At 37.8% G+C, this 22,756-nt stretch overlaps 1 protein-coding gene across 3 annotated transcripts in view; it reads right to left on the bottom strand.

The window, feature by feature from the left end:
• Window positions 1-2,889: 2,889 nt before the first annotated feature.
• LOC128654468 (fibrinogen-like protein 1) overlaps window positions 2,890-22,756 on the bottom strand; it is an 83,120-nt gene continuing 63,253 nt past the window's right edge. For all 3 annotated transcript variants that reach the window (XM_053708393.1, XM_053708391.1, XM_053708394.1), the window contains 4 exons: window positions 16,089-16,186; window positions 15,047-15,135; window positions 7,806-7,996; window positions 2,890-7,314 (listed from right to left, as the gene is read on the bottom strand). In XM_053708393.1, the coding sequence (XP_053564368.1) occupies window positions 7,134-7,314; window positions 7,806-7,996; window positions 15,047-15,135; window positions 16,089-16,186 (559 nt within the window). In that variant the 3' untranslated portion in view covers window positions 2,890-7,133. The remainder of the gene's footprint in view (window positions 7,315-7,805; window positions 7,997-15,046; window positions 15,136-16,088; window positions 16,187-22,756) is intronic.

Here is a 22,756-nt window from a genome sequence, read left to right on the forward strand (position 1 = left end):
ACCCGCTCCGCTCCGTATGGAAGAAGATAGAAGATGCCGCCTGGATGAAGATGTCTGCCGGTCCGGATGTCCTCTTCTGCCCGGATAGGATGAAGACTTCGGACTCTCTGGAGGAGCTCTTCTGTCCGGATAGGATGAAGACTTTGGACCCTCTTCTGGACGGATCGGTGATACCCGGCTGGGTGAAGATAAGGTAGGAAGATCTTCAGGGGCTTAGTGTTAGGTTTTTTAAGGGGGGTTTGGGTGGGTTAGATTAGGGGTATGTGGGTGGTGGGTTTTAATGTTGGGGGGGTATTGTATTTTTTTTTTACAGGCAAAAGAGCTGTTTACTTTGGGGCATGCCCCGCAAAAGGCCCTTTTAAGGGCTGGTAAGGTAAAAGAGCTGTTAACTTTTTTTTTAGAATAGGGTAGGGCATTTTTTTATTTTGGGGGATTTGTTATTTTTTTAGGGGGCTTAAAGTAGGTGTAATTAGTTTAAAATTCTTGTAATCTTTTTTTATTTTTTGTAATTTAGTGGGGGGTTTTTTTGTTATTTAGTTTAGTTGATTTAATTGTAGATAATTGTAGGTAGTTTAGTTAATTAATTTATTGATAGTGTAGCATTAGGTTTAATTGTAACTTAGGTTAGGATTTATTTTACAGGTAATTTTGTAATTATTTTAACTAGGTAGCTATTAAATAGTTAATAACTATTTAATAGCTATTGTACCTAGTTAAAATAAATACAAAGTTGCCTGTAAAATAAATATAAATTCTAAAATAGATACAATATTAGGGTTTATTTTACAGGTAAGTATTTAGCTTTAAATAGGATTAATTTATTTAATAAGATTTAATTTATTTTGTTAGATAAAAATTATATTTAACTTAGGGGGGTGTTAGTGTTAGGGTTAGACTTAGCTTTAGGGGTTAATACATTTATTAGAGTAGCGGCGAGGTCCGGTCGGCAGATTAGGGGTTAATAAGTGTAGGTAAGGTAGCGGCAATGTTGGGGGGGGCAGATTAGGGGTTAATAAATATTATGTAGGTGTCGGCGATGTTAGGGGCCGCAGAATAGGGGTACATAGGGATAATGTAGGTAGCGGCGGTGTGCGGTCGGCAGATTAGGGGTTAAAAAAATTTATTAGAGTGGCGGCGATGTGGGGGGACCTCGGTTTAGGGGTACATAGGTAGTTTATGGGTGTTAGTGTACTTTAGAGCACAGTAGTTAAGAGCTTTATGAACCGGCGTTAGCCCAGAAAGCTCTTAACTCCTGACTTTTTTCTGCGGCTGGAGTTTTGTCGTTAGAGTTCTAACGCTCACTTCAGCCAAGACTCTAAATACCAGCATTAGAAAGATCCCATTGAAAAGATAAGATACGCAATTGACGTAAGGGGATCTGCGGTATGGAAAAGTCGCGGCTGGAAAGTGAGCGTTAGACCCTTTCCTGACTGACTCTAAATACCAGCGGCCGGCCAAACGCAGCGTTAGGACCCCTTAACGCTGGTTTTGACGGCTAACGCAGAACTCTAAATCTAGGCGTTAGTTTTTATTTTTTGTAATTAGATACTTTTTGTAATTTTTAGAGTAGTGTTAGGATTTTTTTATTGGTAGCTTAGTTTTATTTACTTGGTAGTTAGTTTAATTTTAGTTTAATAATTATAATAGCTTGATTGTTAGTTTAAATTTTTTTATTTTTTTATTTGACAGGTAAGTTTTAATTTAATTTAAGCTAGGGAAATTGTAATTTTAATATAAAGTTAGGGGGTTGTTAGATTTAGGGGTTACTAGTTTAAATTAGTTTATTTCGTTGTGGGGGGGCTTTCGGTTTAGGGGTTAATAGTTTATTTTAGTATATATCGTATTATAGCGGCGGTGTGGGCGGACGGCAGATTAGGGGTTAATAATATTTAAATAGTGTTTTTTTATGCAGGAGGGCAGCGGTTTAGGGGTTAATAACTTTAGTATAGTGGTGACGATGTCGGGGAGCGGCGGAATAGGGGTTAATACATATATTTTAGTGGCGGCGATGTCGGGAGCGGCAGATTAGGGGTAAAATTTATTATAGTGTTTGCGATGCGGGAGGGCCTCGGTTTAAGGGTTAATAGGTAGTTTATGGGTGTTAGTGTACTTTGTAACACTTTTTAGTTATGAGTTTTATGCTACAGCTTTGTAGCGTAACACTCATAACTACTGACTTTAGATGGGGGTACAGATCTTGTCGTTTTAGGCTGTAACGCTCACTTTTTAGGCATACCGCAAAACTCGTAATACCGGCGCTATGGGAATCCCATGAAAAAACTTCATTTTTACGTGTGCGGGACTGACATTGTGGTACAGGCTAAAAGGTGTGCGGTACACCTATACCGACAACACTTGTAATAGCTGCGCTGCTGTTTTAACGCTGAAAATGCCATATTTTCAGCGTTACAAGCCGCAACACAAAACTTGTAATCTAGGTGATTGAAATTTAATTTGAGCAACCTTTATTGCTGCCCCTATGCAAATAAAAAATATCACTATAGATTACTGGCTAGAGAAAAGTCAGCAGAGGAAAAGTTGCAGCCTCCGTTCTTTGTTTCCCTGCTGTAATTTTTTTAACCAGTCGCAAAGCTGTAAAAATTTACTTTTTTTCTCTTTATAAGCCCCATTACTTTGCTAAGTTGTATTTCACTTTGTTTATCTAATTTCCGGGGCACAGTCTTCTGTGAATGTCATAAAATTATTCTTCAGCTTTAGTTTATATATAACTGATTAATAACAGTTAATATAACTCCTAGGCATATACTAAAAGTCATTTATATTTGTATGTCTCTTTTTGATTGCCTGATCATTATCTTCATTTTTAATGTTATTGACATATTCATTTGTTTGGTGCAAAATTCTACAAAAATGAGTTAAAACAACATATACTAGCAACATATAAAAAATGTATTTTATTGTTTCTCACTGTATTTTGTTATATTTGTGCTTTACATTTTTTTTAAAAAATATGACAATCAGAAGCAAACAAGACAGTAAATATTTAATGTGGATTGCACATTATATAGCATCTTTACAACAATAGTATTCACATTGTTTGATATGATCTACATTTCAATATTATGATTGAAGCCTTTAGTATACAAATGCAGTTATTTCATGTTTTTAACATTATTAAATTCACATAATTCAGTCCCTAAATAAATCCCTGGTAACACCTTGAGTATACAATAGAGGGTTTGGGGTCAATTATTAAAAAAATAGAACTATAATGATTCCAGAAAATGGCTACAAAACAAATAAGGGGAATAAATGAGTTAAAGGGACACTGAACCCAAATTATGTCTTTTGTGATTCAGATAGAGCATGCAATTTTAAGCAACTTTCTAATTGACTCCTATTATCAAATTGTCTTCATTCTCTTGGTATCTTTATTTGAAATGCAAGAATGTAAGTTTAGATGCCGGCCCATTTATGGTGAACAAACTGGGTTGTTCTTGCTGATTGGTGGATAAATTCACCCACCAATAAAAAGGTGCTTTCCATGGTCTGAACCAAAAAAAATAGCTTAGATGCTTTCTTTTTAAAATAAAGATAGCAAGAGAACGAATAAAAATTGATAATAGGTGTAAATTAGAAAGTTGCTTAAAATTGCATGCTCTATCTGAATCACAAAAGAAAAAATTTGGGTTCAGTGTCCCTTTAAGCTATAAGTTTAGCCAAAGATGGTCTGATTATGTTAGAAAAGAGGTACTTAAAGGGATATGAAACCCCAAAAATGTTCTATTGTAAATTCAGACATACAATCGTTAAAAGGTTTCTAATTTACTTTTATTATCAAATTTGCTTTGTTCCCATGATATTCTGTGTTGAAGAGATACCTAGGTAGGCATCTGCAGCACTACATGGCGGGAAATAGTGCTGCCGTATAGTGCTCTTGCAAATGGATAACATTCTTGCAAAACTTCTGCCATATAGTGCTCCAGAAAAGGGCCAGCTCCTAAGTGTACATCCCTGCTTTTTAACAAAACATACCAAGAGAACAAAGAAAATTGATAATAGAAGTAAAGTAGAAAGTTGTTTAAAATCTGAATCATGAAAGAAAATGTTTGGGTTTCATATCCCTTTAAGTGGTGATATAATTACTAAATGGAAAAATACTCACAGTCCATATTTTTGTAAATACTGGCTCTGTGTACAGAATATTATCAGAGTTTAGGCTTAAAGGGACAGTCTAGGCCAAAATAAACTTTCATGATTCAGATAGAGCATGTAATTTTAAACAATTTACTTTTATCACCAATTTTGCTTTGTTCTCTTGGTATTCTTAGTTGAAAGCTTAACCTAGGAGGTTCATATGCTATTTTCTTAGACCTTGAAGCCCACCTCTTTCAGATTGCATTTTAACAGTTTTTCACCACTAGAGGGTGTTAGTTCACATATTTCATATAGATAACACTGTGCTCGTGCACGAGAAGTTATCTGGGAGCAGGCACTGATTGGCTAGACTGCAAGTCTGTCAAAAGAACTGAAAAAAGGGGCAGTTTGCAGAGGCTTAGATACAAGATAATCACAGAGGTTAAAAGTATATTATTATAACTGTGTTAGTTATGCAAAACTGGGAAATGGGTAATAAAGGGATTTTCTATCTTTTAAAACAATAAAAATTCTGGTGTAGACTGTCCCTTTAAAAAATAAGCTTGGTGCTATGACTCCTTTATATCACAATCCTAAAAAATATAAAGAGCAAAGAGAAGAAAGGGTTTAGTGTACAAACTCTCTTTTTTTCTGTTAAAACTTTTTAATTTTAAGCTTTAGAATCCATTTGCTTATGAGGATATTAAAATAAACAAAACAGTTATTCTCTCAAAAGCTACTAAACATTGCCTCACTAGTAAGAAAGGTAAAGCTCCGCTACTGCATTCCACCACCTGGTGTTCCTGGCCAATATCTGGAACCGATAACTGGAACCGCACCATTAGTTAGTGGGTGAAATTTGCAGCCACAAAAATCTAAACAAAAATATAGTAAACATTATAACAAACATGTGTTGGCCCATATACGACCAGTCTCAATACCAAACTTGGGTCAAGGCTTGACACAATTTTATCATTGCTTCAGTTTTTTGTTCTTATTTATATTTATTTTTTGGTATTATTATATCAAATAATCATTGCTACCCATTTTGGTTCAGAACCTGGGTAGCGCTTGCTTGATTGGTGGCTAAATGTAGCCACCAATCAACAAGCGCTTTCCAGAGTGCTGAACAGTGTGTTGAAGAGTGTTTGATCAGTATCTTGCAGTGAGCATTTAAAGTGATATGTGTGTACCTGTTAAGGGCCAGATTATGAGTGGAGCGCTAACAGTTATGCGTGAGCGAAAAGGGGTTTATCGCGGCTGTTTTTGCATGTTGTTTTTTTTCCCACTCATATTAAAAGTTGAAAGTAAACACTGTTGCTTGAGCGCAATTCAAGTTAACACGCGTCAGGTTAGCGCAACCTCAGAGCTATGGTTAACTGTTTCCCAAAACAAAAAGTGTCACAAAACACATCAAAATTACATGTAAAAGTACAGTTACACTCATAATAACACTGTCTAATAAAAATTATTAAAAAATATTGCAAAAAAGAGTTATAAGGGTTCAAAGAAATGAGGTCTCAGGTGTTGGATAAAAAAAGGCAGGTAAAGGGCTTTAACATTGAGATACATACATATACAGTACATGTCTAACTATTTATATATGTATGTATATTATATACTGTATGTGTATATATATGTATATATATATATATATATTTATATGTGTGTACATATGTATTTATGTATTTATATGTGTATTTATGTATTTACAGACATATATACACATATAAACACAAATACATATGAAAACATATATAGACATAAATATAAATATAGTATATAGATAGATAGATGCGCACTGGAGCCCTTTTCAGTTAAGTAGCTGAAAACATATATTGTACCAATATTTATACAATATTCATATTTAATAAAGTGTTATACTGTACTGTGTATTTACTGTAAATATTTCACATTCCAGTGTTCTGCACATAGAATATATTGTATATATATAATTAATTGAGGCTATAATTGCTTCCTGACACCACGTAATAACGAAGGCAGAGCTTCAAACACTTGTTGGCTCAGTGAGACGTTGCTGTGATGCGTTTTTAAAGAATAAAGGCTACCCTACTAAATACTGATAGTTCATTGAAACCATAAGTGCATTATAGTATATTCAGCATGATTGCAGTATTCCCTGCATAACTTTTTTTCTACTGCATATAATTTGCATTCTGATTTTTGCATTAAATTCAGCATTAAATTGTCTTTAAATTAACATATTAACATTTGCATTTGGTGCAAAATATAATTTCCTATAAGCCTGCATTGTTGCAAAACATAAAAATTTCAAAAAGTGTCCACAATTTTTGCCACCACAGTATATATATATTGTACCAAAATACCATCAGATATATAGAAATATGTATTTATGAATAAATAGAACATATTCATATTCTGTGAAGAACATTGTAATGTGAAATAGTAATATTTTGATGTCGGGTTAGCACACTTGAGAATATGCGTTCATGTTTGCGTGCGAGTAGAGTGTTAGGTTTTTGTTTACAGTTTTCTTGCTCCATTGACTTTTATGGGAGAATACGTTAACGCGATCGCGATATTCGAAGTATTGGTTTTTGTGTGAGAGAAAACTTTTTCCTTTCAACTTCTAATACGACCACTACCCGATGCGTGCAAAAAAGCTTTCTTCTAGCAGATAGTTGATATGCAATCGGGAGTTATAAAAAGAGTTGTAATCTAGCTCAAAGTGGGGGTCTGTATGGAACTAATTAATTTGATACACTTTTTTTGCTCTATTGAATTCTAGCGGGGAATACATTATCGCGCAAACGATATTGTAAGTTTGGCTTTTTACGCGCGTCACCAAGCTTGTAATACGAATGCCACCTGACATGCGCAAAAAGTGTACTTCTAGCGCACTTATTGCGGGAGCATTACATAACAACCCACTTGTATTCTGGCCCTAAAGGTGAAACATCTGAATATAGTTGTAGAAATCCACTTTTGATATAGCCAGGACTTGACAATGATTTTTTGGCTTATTAAAAATGGACTGGTATTTTACACTTCAGTTAACCAATCATCCCATTTCCACTCCCCACATTGAGAAACGTTGGACGTCTGATCTTCATTACAGTGAATTTTAGTGAGTACCACAATCCATGCCAAGTGGACCAGACAATACCATTATCATGCTTTCCGGTATAGTTTCCATTCTTATAATAAAATCCATTTAAATTGGCAACATGGCACCTGAAGATAACAAAATAGAAGAAAATGCTTTAAGAAATAATTTGATGTATGGAAGTGTTTTATGCATTACTTTAGAAATGTATGTTTATCAGTGTTCAATAGTTATAATCAACTAAGAAACAAATAAGTACACAGTTCTATCTAATATAATTAGTCTCTCTTGTCTACTAAAAAAATCCGAGGGATATTCATGAAATTATATTCCTATAGGTCATATAGTAATGAATGAAGGCAATTTTCCACTTAAAGGGGAAATTGTACTGAAATATATGAAAGAACAGCATTTAACCGTTTTACACAACAAATATTTAAATTTTAATTCAAACTAGTACTTGTACTTCTTACTAAGGCTCATTGGCTGTTTGGTACTTTTTACCAGTGCCCATTGGTTGATATCAGATAGTTACACATTTTTATTGTACTGTTCAATAGTATCATATAAATATGTGTTCTACGTCTATAGGTTATAAGCCCCAAGACGGTTTACATACCTATTGAACCACCAACCACTCTTGTTTTCCTCTGCACAGTTTCCCATAATAAACCTGTCATTGTCTTTGTCGGATGTGCTAAAAGGCATGCCCTTGAGTGATGCTGACCATTGCTGTTCAAAGTTGTTCCCACCAGACAGACCATCACCAGCATTTCCAGAGTAAAAGCTCACCCATAGCCTGTAATTGTCCTGCAGAAAAATAAAATGTTACAAGAGATTTTAGACAAGCACTGTAGGTTTTTATATAAATATATGTACATATTTGTACAACTTAGATTACTGTAAAAGACAAGAGTTTAAGCTTATATTTCCATGTTTCTGCTGTTTCTTAATCAAAATCTGAAACTTAAACTGCCCCTTCCTCAGTAAATGCTGCATGCAAGTGCAACTAGCTTGTATTGCCTTACTGAGAAACTCTTCATCCTCTTTCTATATCATGCAGCAGGAATGGTAAAAAAGTTATTTTAATATAAATATTGTTTCTGACCAGTTTAAAAATGGCTGCCCACTGATGACATCACAATCTAGGCACTGTGCTGACTAGGCTGTAGCGACAAACCCTAAGCATTATCTGATTGGTTGTGCATCCGGTGACCTCACAGAGACAAGGGCCAATCAGATCATGCATTAATGCCCGAGGGCAGATATGCTCCAGAGATTTCTGTTCTAATCAGAGCCTCAGGCATCACAACCGCCTCTGGAAACCTAACCCTGGGTCCCACCCCCCACGACATGCTTTTAAAGGTTCTCTGACAGACCGGACTGTTATCCGATGGATATTTGTCTGTCAGATTATTATCCGTCGCACACGCATTCTGTCCAAGAACCTTTAAAAGCACGTTGTGGTGGATGGGACCCATGGTTTGGTTCCCAGAGGCGGTTGAGGCGCCCAAGGCTCTGTTTAGAACAGAACTCTCTGGAGCATATCTGCCCTTGTGCATTAATGTATGATCTGATTGGCCCGTGTCTTCTGTGAGGTCACCGGATGTACAACCAATCGGATAATACTTAGGGTTTGTCACTAGCGCCTCATCTCTGCTGAATAGCATTGACAGTATGATGAATCCAACTAGTGAGCCTTTTGTGATTAGACGCCATATGCACCCCCAATTACTATGTCATCAGTGGGTAGAGCTTGGCAGCCATTTCAAAGTAGCCAGAAACAATATTCATTTTAAAATAACTTGTTTACCGTTCTTGCTGCATGATATAGAAAGGGGTGCAGGAGGCTAGATAGATGAGACATAAAGATACCCTTGTTCACTTGCAACCAATAGATAAGGGGTTACTGAAACTCACAATATTTTATATAGAAACCATGAAGCAAATTACTATCTGAGCTACAAGTTTTGTTTTACAAGTTATGAAAATGTCTTTATGGTAGCATAACTCCCAACATTTGTGGCTGAGAATGAGGGACACAGGAGGTTGATAGGAGCCCACCAACATTTTGTGGGTGGAGCCATTTTGGGAGGGGAAAGATCATGGGTGGTTAGTGAGCGTGATTTAGGATGTTTCTGGGTGGTCTGTGGCTGTGTCAGGGACGTTTGTGAGTGTTTCTGGGTGGGGGCTAAGGGAAATTCTGTAAAGAGGGGCACATGGCTGTCTTAGAAGGGCAGAGGGACAGAGCTCAGAATCAGGGACTGTCCCTGTCAAATAGAGACAGTTGGGAGGTCTGTGGTAGCAATTTTGAATCCATGCAATTTTATACACATTGAGCACTAGATGGCAGCACTTTTTGCACAATGTATAACATTGCTAAAAGAATTGATGCAAAACTGCTACCAACTACTGCTCCAAACATATACAGTTTTCTCAAACTGCCATTTTCTTGATGGTTTACACAAAAGATTTGCTCATTTTTGTAATACGAATATGTACTGATACTTGGTTACACTGTAATACTACAAAAGTGTTTGTTTAAATGCATTAGGCCAAGTGGGAACATAATGAGATCCCATTTTTATGTTAGCCATTATTTTCTGATCTCATAATGTAATAGCAAGATCTAGTGTCACACTGTCATAAAACTGCAACACAATGCTAGTATAAACTAAGTATCAGCACATATTCTCATTACAAATGTAAATCTTGTGTGTAAATCCCCAACATCAGTTTGGGAAACTTCTTAACAAATTCTAACAATTAATAGTATCACACATTTATTGTTCATAGTCTTTCCTGGTTGTAGAAATACTCAAACATGAATAAACAAGGTAAAAGTATCTAAATCAGCAGATATTCAAAATACATGGGCTGAAAACAATATGCCAGCAGCAAAAAATAAATAAAAATATATATATATTCTATGAAATATGGTATGCAAACATTTTATTTTATCAGAATATATATAAAAGAAACAAAAGTGTTATGCATTATTAATGTTTAAGAAGAATTTCCACACTGAATTATTTATTATGCTGCTAACGTAGAGATAGGGCTTTAACACTTTAAAATACACTATACGAATGTGCATATTCTCCATTCATTATAGATGGAATTATTGTGATACTTTTCACGTGAATAAAGGGTAATATACATACAAATTAGGGGATATTGAATAAAGACAGCAATGTATCTGACAATAAAAAACAAAACAAAAACTAATGCAAAATTATCACATCATACAGTCTATAATCATTTTCATTTGAGCTTTTTTTTTTAAAGAAACAATGCTAATAAAAGCTAAGCACTATCACTAGAATTTAGATTATGTATGTAAGCTTTTAGCAAATCTTGTTTATAACCTCTGCTCACATTGGGCTACATTACAAGTTTTGCGTTATGGTGCAGTACGGCTATATCGCTGACAAATTGGCCATTGCACGTGAAATGGCAGGTAACGCATATTACAAGTCGCGGCGGTATAGCTATACCGCAAGCATTTTAGCCTGTAATGCAATGTCCATTCCGCATTCAAAAAATGACGTTACAGCCTATATCGACACGATTCATTCCGTGATCTGAGACCAGTATTTATGGATTTTGCAAATTAAAAATGTTTCACAAAACTAATAACTAAAATGTTACAAAGTACACTAACACCCATAAACTACATATTAACCCCTAAACCGCCACGCTTCTGCATCACAAATACTATATTAAATTTATTAACCCCTAATCCGCCACCCACCCACATTGAGACTATTAAATAAACCTATTAACCCCTAATCCGCCGCCCACCCACATCGCCAACACTATATAAACTTAATACCCCTAAACCCTCGGCCCCCCCCACATTGCAAAAAAACTAAATTAAACTATTAACCCCCTAAACCTAACACCCCTCTAACTTTAAATTAAAAGTTACAATATAACTATCTTAAAATAAATATAAACTTACCTGTGAAATAAAAAAAATCCTAAAACTAAACTATAAATTAACATAACTATTCTAATAAAATAAAATAAACTACCAATTAAAAATACTAAATTACATGATTAAAAAAAAACTAACACTACGAAAAAATAAAAAACCTAAATTACAAATTTAAATAAACCAAATACTACGAAAAAATGAAGGGGTTAATAATTTTATTTAGTGTCTGTGATGTTGGGGCGGCGGATTAGGGGTGTTTAGACTAGGGGTTTATCTTGGGTTTAAACGTAACTTTCTTTTCCCCATAGACATTAATGGGGTTGCGTTACAGCGATTTGCCATTCTGCAATTGCAGGTTTAGTTTTTTTTCTAAATGATGTCTATGGGGGAAAGCGTGTACAAACACATTAACTCAGCCCTTGGCTTTTGTGCGGTATGGAGCTTAATGCACCAAAACGCATAGCACAAGGAGGCTTTTCAGTAACTCGTAATTAGAGTGCTATGGAGAGTGCGATACCGCTCAATTTTTTGCGTTTTTTACACCCTCAGTATAGCGCAAAACTTGTAATCTAAGTGTATATGCGCAGAGTCAGGAACAAACCAGGGATCAGGAACCAGGAAGGACGTCAGACAGCCAGGTAATACACAGGAACTCTCACAAACAGGTCTGAGACAACGCAAAGGCAAAGCATACTGAACAGAGGCCCTTTAAATAATAAGTGATGACATAACAAATCTGAGACTGCATCCTGTCTCACACGGATGATGCACACCAGTCTGGCCATAAAAGGAAGTGCAGGAAATGAGCAGCATCCCCCACAATGCACCATAGTCAGCAAGAGAGGTGAGTAAAATGGCTTCCAGCAGCACATGGCAAAACAGGGAAAAAACCCTGACAGTACCCTCCCCTCAACGACCCCTCCCCCACGGGAGGACAAAAGGCTTATTGGGTAAACGGGCATGGAAGGCACGGAGGAGGGCGGGAGCATGAACATCAGAGGAGGGAACCCAAGAACGCTCCTCTGGACCGTAGCCCCTCTAAGTACACCACAACACACTGTTTCAACATATCTCGTAGGACATCATTAATAAATTCCTGGAAAACAGCAGGGGCATTACATAGGCCAAAGGGCATTACAAGATACTCCTAATTCCCGCTCCTGGTGTTAAACGATGTTTTCCATTCGTGGCCCTCCTTGATCCTAATGAGATTGTATGCTCCTCTCAAATCAAGTTTAGTAAAGACCGTAGCTCCCTTGAGGTGGTCAAAGAGTTCCGTAATGAGCGGAATAGGGTAAGCATTCTTAATGGTAAGACGATTAAGACCCCTATAATTGATGCATGGTCTTAACTCGCCACCCTATTTCTTCACAAAGAAGAAGCCAGCCCCTGCAGGAGAGCAGGATTTGCGGATGATCCCCCGTGACAGAGCATCGGCAACATTCTCCTCCATAGCACAATTCTCAACAGACAGAGGGTAAACCCGGCCCCGAGGAGGAATGCAGGTCTATGGCACAATTGTAAGACCAGTAAGGATAACCCATAATAGAGGCAGAGCCCCTCCCTCCTCCTAAAGGCCCTCTCTGCCACGGAGAGACGCATGAATCCCAACTGCATCGGTTCAGCAGTACCTGGTGACTCGGGACCAGGAGGCATGGGAGGAGAGGGAGGCATGGGTGGGAACGAACACTTAGGAGACAACGGTACAGGAGGCTTCCGCAAACGCTCCTTGAAAGAGGGCCTCTCTCTGAGTCTAATGTCGATTAGGATCAAAAAAGACACCAATGCCTCGAGATCCTCTGGTAAATCTCTTGCAGAAACTTTGTCTTTAATTGCATCAGAGAACCCATGAAAGAAGGCGGCAACAAGGGCTTCATTGTTCCAACCAACCTCTGCGGCAAGCATACAGAACTCAATAGCATACTGAGCAACAGATCTTGTACCTTGCTGAATTGACATGAGTCGTTTAGCAGCAGAGGAGGAGCAAGCTGGAACATCAAATACCCTTCGAAAGGAGGCCACAAATTTAGGGTAATTTGAAATCACAGGTTTATTAGTCTCCTACAAGGGATTAGCCCAGGCAAGAGCTGTGTCAGAGAGTAACGAGATGAGAAATCCCACCTTAGCTCTGTCAGAGGGAAATGCCTGAGGTAACATCTCAAAGTAAATGCCCACCTGGTTCAAAAACCCTCTGCACTGAATAGGATCACCTCCATATCGCTGAGGTAGAGGTGCAGAACCAGACATGCTCCTGGTAGGACTAGGTGCAGCAGCGGAAACAGGAGCAGCCATAACTTGTGGGACACTTTGGTCCAAATGTGCAGTGCGAGTCAGCAGGGTTTGCAGGGCTAGTGCAAATTGATCCAAGCGGTGATCCTGTTCATCCATCCTGGAAATGATGGCAGGTAAAGGTGGATTATTAGCACCATCAGGATTCATGGCCTTTGCATAATGCCAGGGTGCCAGGAATCAGACTGAGACGAGAAGTGCAAAAATAATCACACCTTTATTAATAACAAAAAAATAATAAAAAGTCCACAAGTCAAATAACAAGCCAGGAGTCAAAACCAGAGTTGGTAGTCAGACGAGCCGAGTCAGGAGCCAAAGCGAATAGTCAGACAAGCCGGAATCAGGAACAAGGAAAACAGCAGAGTCAGGAACAAGCCAGGGATCAGGAACCAGGAAGGACGTCAGACAGCCAGGTAATACACAGGAACTCTCACAAACAGGTCTGAGACAACGCAAAGGCAAAGCATACTGAACAGAGGCCCTTTAAATAATAAGTGATGACATCACAATTCTGAGACTGCATCCTGTCTCACACAGGTGATGCACACCAGTTTGGCCATAAAAGGAAGTGCAGGAAATGAGCAGCATCCCCCACAATGCACCATAGTCAGCAAGAGAGGTGAGTAAAATGGCTGCCAGCAGCACATGGCGAACAAAACAGGGATAAAACCCTGACAGCTAGCTGTTCTTGTTTGATGTGCAAGATATCAAAAATTTGGCACTTCACGCAACCATAGATGTTAATAGCAGGAATGCCACTAATAATATCCTCAGAAATCTAGTTTGAGTTTTCTCAAGTGCACTAACCCAAAATGAAAATATTAACCCCTTAATGGCCAGTGACGTACCCTGTAAGTTGCTGGTGTTTCTATGGGGGTGTCTTTTTCAATAGCACAGTGCTATTTTAGCAAGCCTGAGGCTATTATACCCAGACAATCCCTTAACGACCAGCGACTTACAGGGTACAATGTGGTCATTAAGGCGTTAATATTTCACATTCCAATGTTCTTCATATGAACCTGCACCCTAAGCTAACCTATTTGCTAGATGCTTGCTGAATGTGGTTCTGACCCACATCCTAAACCAATTCCAATCTGTATGTAATATATATATTTGGATGGGCAAACCCCTAGAGTTTCCTTGAGCTATTTACCAAAACCAGTCAGGTGTGGAGGCCCATGTGACACCTTTAGGGGGGGGGGTAATTTAGAGTGTACCATGTGGAGGGAGATGGAACAGGCATCACTTCAAGCTGAATCAACAGCATTATGATCTACAGGGTGTTGGTAATGTTTTGCTGAAGGCAGGAGTTAAAATGTGGATATAACTAAGGCATAATTCCACAGAAGCACTCCCCACCACCACCATCCCCAGTTCATTTGACCAGAAGTTTTCTATACTGCTTGCTGGACTCATCCACAGCGGTGGGATCAAGTTGGGATTGCTCTCCAACATGTATTAAGTCTACACATATTAAAGAGGGGAGAAGGATATGGAATTGGTTGTTAGCGATAAAAATTGGCAGGAGACCATTTCCTGCACACAAATGTTAAACAATTGTGTAATATTATTGAACACACAGTTTTAAAGGGATGTTGTCATATTATACTTAAAAACCTCAATTCTCTGACCTGTTCATTTGTAATTTTGAAGTCTTCATAGATTGCATACCTCCTGTTTCCTTTCCAGTCCATCAGATCGATCTGCAGTGACATTTCCCCTGGAGGAATATAAAAATCATTTGTTTACACATAGGGCAAGATTTATCAAAGTGAGAATAAGAAAATTCTCACATTTGTCGTCAAAAAAAACCTCACAAATGATATCACCATATTTATGAAAGGTTATGCGCCAATAAAGTCGCAACTTTTCATATGTGCGAACAAACTGACTCATAACCATTCGCAAGTCTTATGTTGTCTGGAAATGCCTAATTCTTGTATTAATCTCTATTGGCATTTTAAAATGCCCGTATATATTCGCAGTTCTCATATATTTATAAAAAGTGGTGCATGTCATATTCACTGATTTACATCTCGCCAATTTGTAGGTTGCGAGGAGTGAAAAATAAAGAGCGATATTGTTGTTTGTCTGGATGGAAAAGGGAAATATGTCTTTTTCTTGCTGTATCTAGGGTTAGAAATTGCCCACAACAAGGCGCAGAACCTGAATAATATTAATAATGAATTAACAAAAAGGTATACCCACATTTATAAAAAAGTAAAATAATTTAAGTGCAATTGAAATAAGTGTATTAAAAAGAACGAAGATGAGCTCCAAAAAACGGGCAACCTTCCTTAATGAAAGAGAGCCAAAGAAGGGGCAAAATAAAACTAACTTTAATATATAAGAAATAACATTCTTTTAAACAATCACTTGATTAAAACAATAAACCATTTACCGGTGTCTAAAATTAAGATTGATAAATAAAGTGAAAATTACATTTTCACAAGAAAACTAGGATCAGCCATTCGCTTGACATCGCAAAAAGTTTTGCCCCAAAAATGTCTCTAGAATTTGGATAAATACTGGCGACATTTTTGACTTCACACATTGCGAACTATTGCGAAAATAATCGCAACTTTTTAGGCGCATTTTTTTCGGGGCTTGATACATTTTTCCCATAGTACGTCTAAAAGAAAAAAGGATTAATATAAAGGGCAGCACACTCACTGTTGTCTAGCAGATCATAGATGTGTTTATTTCCAAGCCAGTGTTCATCATTCTTTCCTTTAAAGAGACCAAATCCTTGCTTATAATCATTCCATTTCCTGGAAAGCAGAAGAAAAAATGTAACTTTCCACAAACAGTGTGGTACTTTGATTTTTTGGTTCAGTCATTTCAGTGGTATAATAAAAAAGAGTTTATATTAAACATTTGCTCATAAACTGTATTATTTTACAATATTAAAATACCTAAGCATCTTACATGTATACAAATGCACCATCCTAATAATTCCACTAAATAGTGTAGTTTAAAGCAGGTTTATTCAGCCTAATGCATGGGGGCAATAACCTACTACATCTACTTGTTTGCAACAATTCAACCTTACCTAAAGCTGTCTCTTTTACATTCTCTGTGTGTGGTTTCAAAGTATCTTGGATTTATCTTGATAAATATATATATATTTATATTTTTAGTTTTTTTTATTGAAGAGTAGTTTTCTGTTGATACAAATTATGTCTATTGGGTTTTTTTTACACCTGGTACAGCAAGTGAAAAAATTCCATTGTGAGCCTCCCTGATTTTAACTCTGACAACCCTAATTTTAAGGCATTTTGTTAAAACAAACGTATTCATTTGAAGTTACAAAATGTTATATCATTAACCAAATGTCACATACATAAAAATAAAATGTATTCTTACCTGATAAATTCTTTTTTTTCTTGGTAGTGAGGATCCACAAATTTCTATTTTTACATATGGGAATACATTACCTGGCCACCAGGAGGCAGCAAAGACACCCCAAGCAGAGCATTCAACTATCCCTCTTACTTCATAAGTAGTGGGATTAAAACATAACACTTTATTTAACAAATATGCTGAGACAAACAAAGTTACCAAAATGGATCATATTTATGAGGTGGGTAATCATCATCCACTTCTAAGTATTCATTTCAATATGATCCAACTAGGTTAAAAACAATTAATAAAAGGGCTGTGTGCCCTGGAGGCGCTGCTGCTGAACCACAGGAGACAGAGTGAAAGTGTATTAAGCAAAAAATATGGAAAAAAGATAGACAGGTATTTGAAACCTCACAACCAACACACAGACTATGCGCTCAAAGGCGTCCTCCTGCCTGGGTACTGCTGGGATTAAACCCAGTCAGCCGATTGCTAAATAAGTGCCCTGTTTCTATTCATCACACTCATACCAATGAATTTACTTAATCTACATGCTGCATAGCACGCTACTTTTATCATAATATGCTCAACGTTCACTCGAATAGGCTTGCAAGGATATGCAAACAGATATACTGTGTCACCAACTATCACTGTGTAACACCACAATTCATAAATAATAAGTCTGTTTGCTTAATTTGTATCTCTTTAAAAATCAACGCTATAGACTAGATGTGTATATATTGTTAGCAATGTATGTTGATTCAACATGTTATAATCACCAAATATTGTGCACAAATCACGAAATGCTTAAGTAGAATTGGAAGAATATCCCATCTATATAAGATTAACATCAGTAAAATATAATAGATACAAGAATAATTGAATTGATGAATGGTATTCTAATATAAGCCATCTCTATGGCAACAGCAAAATACACTGAATATCAGAATACGGAATGTCCGTTTTTATCTTGTCAATGTTTATATTAGATAACTATCTCCCCGATATAAATTTAACATATTGCTACAGTGTATATAAGGTAAGAACATACCAATTGCGTGTAACGAAAATAAACATAATTTTGGCTAATTCAGTTATTAATATAATCAGACTAGATAACTTTTTCTGATTATTGTGTGAGGTGGACACATGTACCTATGATATTAGGAATATTTAGACAAAATCTGTAATGGATACAATCGCCAGATGAGTGCGGTAAACACTTCTGCATACAGAAATTGTTGCTATGGCAACCAAACAGCATATTATACGGACTGAACGGCTGGGCCGCCCCTATACCCTGACGAAGTCACGTATCAGTGACGAAACGCGTCGGTGGGCGTGTCTAGGTGGCGCTTGTTGCTGTGAATAGGAGTCATGGCTTGTCTCTTTAGTCTAAATATTTGTTGCAATAGCGATTTAGATCTAATATACAATTTAAACCCTATATGGTATTGGCTCAGTATGCACAATATATGCTTGGACATAGAGCACACGAGATATAGGATATCCACATACCGGGCGTATATTGATTAGACAATCGTTTGCAGTGACGTGCAGTAATAGGAGGCAGGGGAGGCAGTGCCGCCCCTGTCCAATGAGGGGAAAAAATGTTTTCAAATAATATTTTTTTTTTTTTAAAAAAGTGTTTTTTCATCTTATTAATTTATTGGTCACGCCCACCCTCGCCCCAAGGGTACCCCCCCCACCCCCGATGGTGATTACTCATTAATGTAGTTACTATGCGGTGTGCGCTTGCGCTGCAAATTCAACATCCATTGTTGCGCAATTAGGAGGCAGTGAGCCGGTCTGCTGCCCTCCATTAATTGCGCAACAATGGATCTAAATAACTGTCTGCTGCTCACTACAGAGCTGCGCCACCCGCTGGTGACTTACCGGGCTGTCACACAAGCTCCATTGGAGGCGGTTATCAATACCGCCTCCATGATGAGCTACATCACATGAGCCAATCAGGAGTTCAGCAGCACTGCGGGGAGGCGTGCCTGCTGGGCTGCTGATTGACAGGTGTGGGACTGGGTCATGACGTAGCGCCGATACATCAGACTGGCGGGAAGACCCGGTGCTGCAGCTGCCGCAGCCTAGCTAACTAACTAACTATGGGCCTTGTGTTGTGGCTGTCTGTGGAGGAGGGCTGCCCTGGAGGACAGGACTGTGCTGCCTGGAGCCTGGAGGAGACTCAGAGGACTGAGGAGGAGGATGATGGTGGACGGAGGAGCGGAGCCAGTGCCACGTGGGTGCCTGTGAGACAGTCAGTGTGACACTGACGACCTGACCGGATTCTTTCTCAGGTAAGTTCATAAAATGTGGCAGGGGCAGCGGCGGCGCTATTATAGGGGGACCGGTGGAGCAGCTGTCACTCATGTGATACCGGGCTGGCCGCACTAACAGTTATTTTCTTCCTGCAGCATGGGACATATTTTGCAGGTGGTGTTAAATGCCTAGTATTGAGACACTGCAAATCTGCTATGATTGATTGTGCCAGGAAGCCTCAGAATGGGGTGTGAGTGAGCCTGTAACTCCAGCCATTCTGCACTAAACACATATTGCACTGTTACATATGGCAGACTGGCAGGTATGCAGTAGGGCAAAATGCAGAAAGAACCTGGTTATGTGTTTTCTGCATCTGCTTTCAAATGAAATAAATTGTGATGTGTGTTGGGGGGGGGGGGGGGGGGCCCCAGCAGCACAGCAGGTATAAAAATGCATTTCAGTGGGAATTTAACTTAAATTAACAGCACTAAATAATGTAAGTTAAATTCCCACTGAAATGCATTTTTATACATGCTGTGCTGCTACCCCCCTCCCAACACACATCACAATTTATTTCATTTGAAAACAAATGCAGAAAACACATAACCAGGTTCTTTCTGCATTTTGCCCTACTGCATCCTTGCCAGTCTGCCATATGTAACAACAAATGCAACAGTATATGTGGTAAGGTTTAGTGCAGAATAGCTGGAGTTACAGCACAGGCTTTTATTTGCTGGTCATTCCATAACCACAAGAAAGGGAACCTCCAGCTTATAATGCCTCTGATGCTATCACTAACTCAAGCATCAAAGAAAAAGTAACCCAGGTTTGCTTTTCACCCTCACACTTTTTTTTAACATTCTGTGTGTGCTATTATTTCTTGCAATATGGCAGCAATTTCAGTATCACTGTAAAAAAAAGCACATTACAGTAGAGCAGTTATAGTAGAACAGACAAGTAAGCAGTTTATTGGAGTACTATGTTTCCAAAGCTTTACCTAATCTGCTCTACCTCTAAACACCTATTGTAAATAGCACATCAGAAACTGGAATGTTCCCAGGAAAATACTAGGGACAGTTTATAAGTATGAATAAAGTGTTTCAACATTTTACTTCTGAGCCTATATTCAGCCCTTTGCTGATGCATTTTTTATACTTAATTACCAAGTCCATACCTCAGGGCAGATGTTTACTTCCAGGACAATTGTACTAACAGATAGGAAGCCATTATACTGGGATTGTCCTAGCAAAATAGGGACAGTTGAGAAGTATGAGAAAGTGGCTCATATGATAAAAAACCCTACATTTTAACACTTTCACTTCTGAGCCTTGGCTGACAGTTTTTGAACTCAAAATTAATTTCATTTTTATGTATTGAGGCCTAATCCATTAGATGATTTGTGCAAAGTGAGTTTAAGATCATTTAGATTTATAAGATAACCTAACTATTACATACTTTTTGAGTGGCTTCTCACTGTGCAGGTAGTTGTAGTACTTAATAAATTGCTTTTTTTTATCAGTAAATAGTCTCTAATTGTAGATACATATTGCTTTATTAGAAAAAATATAAAAAAAGTGTGAGGGTGAAAAGCAATGCTGGGTTACTTGATCTTTGATGCTGGTGCCCCTATAGCACACAGAATCTCAAAGATGATCTCATAAATGCACAGGGAGGGACTGGGTAATGGGTATATTTAATTACTATTCTCAATCTCTTCTCTAAACAGTGTCAGTGATGATGACCATATAAGTTACAATTGAGGTCTGTCAGTCATATGAAAGCTATCATTTTGTTAGAAAAACCTGAATTATTTTACAGTCCATGTACACACCCCTAGAAAATACTCCTGAAAGTTTATTTACTTTTATATGGCCAATTAGGAACATTTATAAATGAGCCACAGCACATATCAGCCAATCACAGTACAGCATGTATAATGCTAGGGGGGATGAAAATGGCAATATTATATATTATGGGAGAGTGTGTGTGAGGGAGAGTGCCTGTGTGTTTTTGTGTAAGTAAGTGAACTGTGAGGCAGTGAGTTTGTGTGTGTGAGAGAGTATGTCTATGTGAGAGAAAGGGTGGGGGAGAGTGTGTGTTTTGGAGTGTGACAGAGAATGTGTGTTTGAGGGAGTGTTTTTCTTTCTTTCAGTTATTCCATTCATTTTGCTCCATGTTGCATAAGACTATAGACCCTATACACCTTTTTCATGTCTCTTTTTAATGGTAAAATAGTGCTGCCATATGTTATAAACGGCATACAATTTCAAACGTTTCAACTTACTTCTATTAACATTTTGCTTCATTCTTTTGGTATCCTTTATTAAATGAGCAGCAATGCATTGTGGGGAGCTATCGGAAAACAATGGTAAGCCATAGGCTGAAGGTGTATATGTGCAGCCACCAATCAGCAGCTAGTTCCCCAGCTCTTGAGCCTACCTAGGTATGCTTTAAAATAAAGGATACTAAGAGAACAAAGCAAATTAGATAATAGAAGTAAATTGGAAAGTTGTTTAAAATTGCATGGTCTATCTAAATTCTAGAGTGTTTCTCAGGCGTATCATGGCCAGTGCCTCACCAGCCTCTGACCTCACCGCACGTCACTGATCGTTTGCTATATTCTAAAGAGATACAAATTAAGCAAACAGACTTATTATTTACGAATTGTGGTGTTACACAGTGATAGTTGGTGACACAGTATATCTGTTTGCATATCCTTGCAAGCCTATTTGAGTGAACGATGAGCATATTATGATAAAAGTAGCGTGCTATGCAGCATGCAGATTAAGTAAATTCATTGGTATGAGTGTGATGAATAGAAACAGGGCACTTATTTAGCAATTGGCTGACTGGGTTTAATCCCAGCAGTACGCAGGCAGGAGGATGCCTTTGAGCGCATAGTCTGTGTGTTGGTTGTGAGGTTTCAAATCCCTGTCTATCTATTTTCCATATTTTTTGCTTAATACACTTTCACTCTGTCTCCTGTGGTTCAGCAAACTTAAAAAAACTCCAGCCACCATATCAGTTAAAAGACCTTTATTTTCTTATCCTGGGTCCAAACATACAACGTTTCAAGCCAATGTGGCTCTTAGTCATGTACATGACTAAGAGCCACATTGGCTTGAAACGTTGTATGTTTGGACCCAGGATAAGAAAATAAAGGTCTTTTAACTGATATGGTGGCTGGAGTTTTTTGAAGTTTGTGATAGTGCTGTGGACCTGGCAAGTCTGCTGCTCCATGCCCCATAAGAGAAAGATTTAGGTGTGCTGTTTTCCACTTTTTGAATTTTCCTGTGGTTCAGCAGCAGCGCCTCCAGGGCACACAGCCCTTTATTGTTTTTAACCTAGTTGGATCATATCAAAATGAATACTTAGAAGTGGATGATGATTACCCACCTCATAAATATGATCCATTTTGGTAACTTTGTTTGTCTCAGCATATTTGTTAAATAAAGTGTTATATTTTAATCCCACTACTTATTATTCTAATAGTGCCCAATTCAGCACTTGGCTTTAATGCCAGAAAGCCCTTAAATTTCTCTAAACACATTAGTATCCCTCTTACTTCCCCTAGCCTCCCAGTAGTTTAAACTGAGAACAGGGAAAAAGTAAAAGAGATAAAGGGGTTCCAAGTAGACTGCTACCACGAAAAATAATAGCCAGGGCGGGTTCCTGGACTCTCACTAACAAGAAAATAAAGAATTTATCAGGTAAGAATACATTTT

This window comes from Bombina bombina, chromosome 3, assembly GCF_027579735.1.
Source record: "Bombina bombina isolate aBomBom1 chromosome 3, aBomBom1.pri, whole genome shotgun sequence".
NCBI classification, from domain to species: Eukaryota; Metazoa; Chordata; class Amphibia; order Anura; family Bombinatoridae; genus Bombina; species Bombina bombina.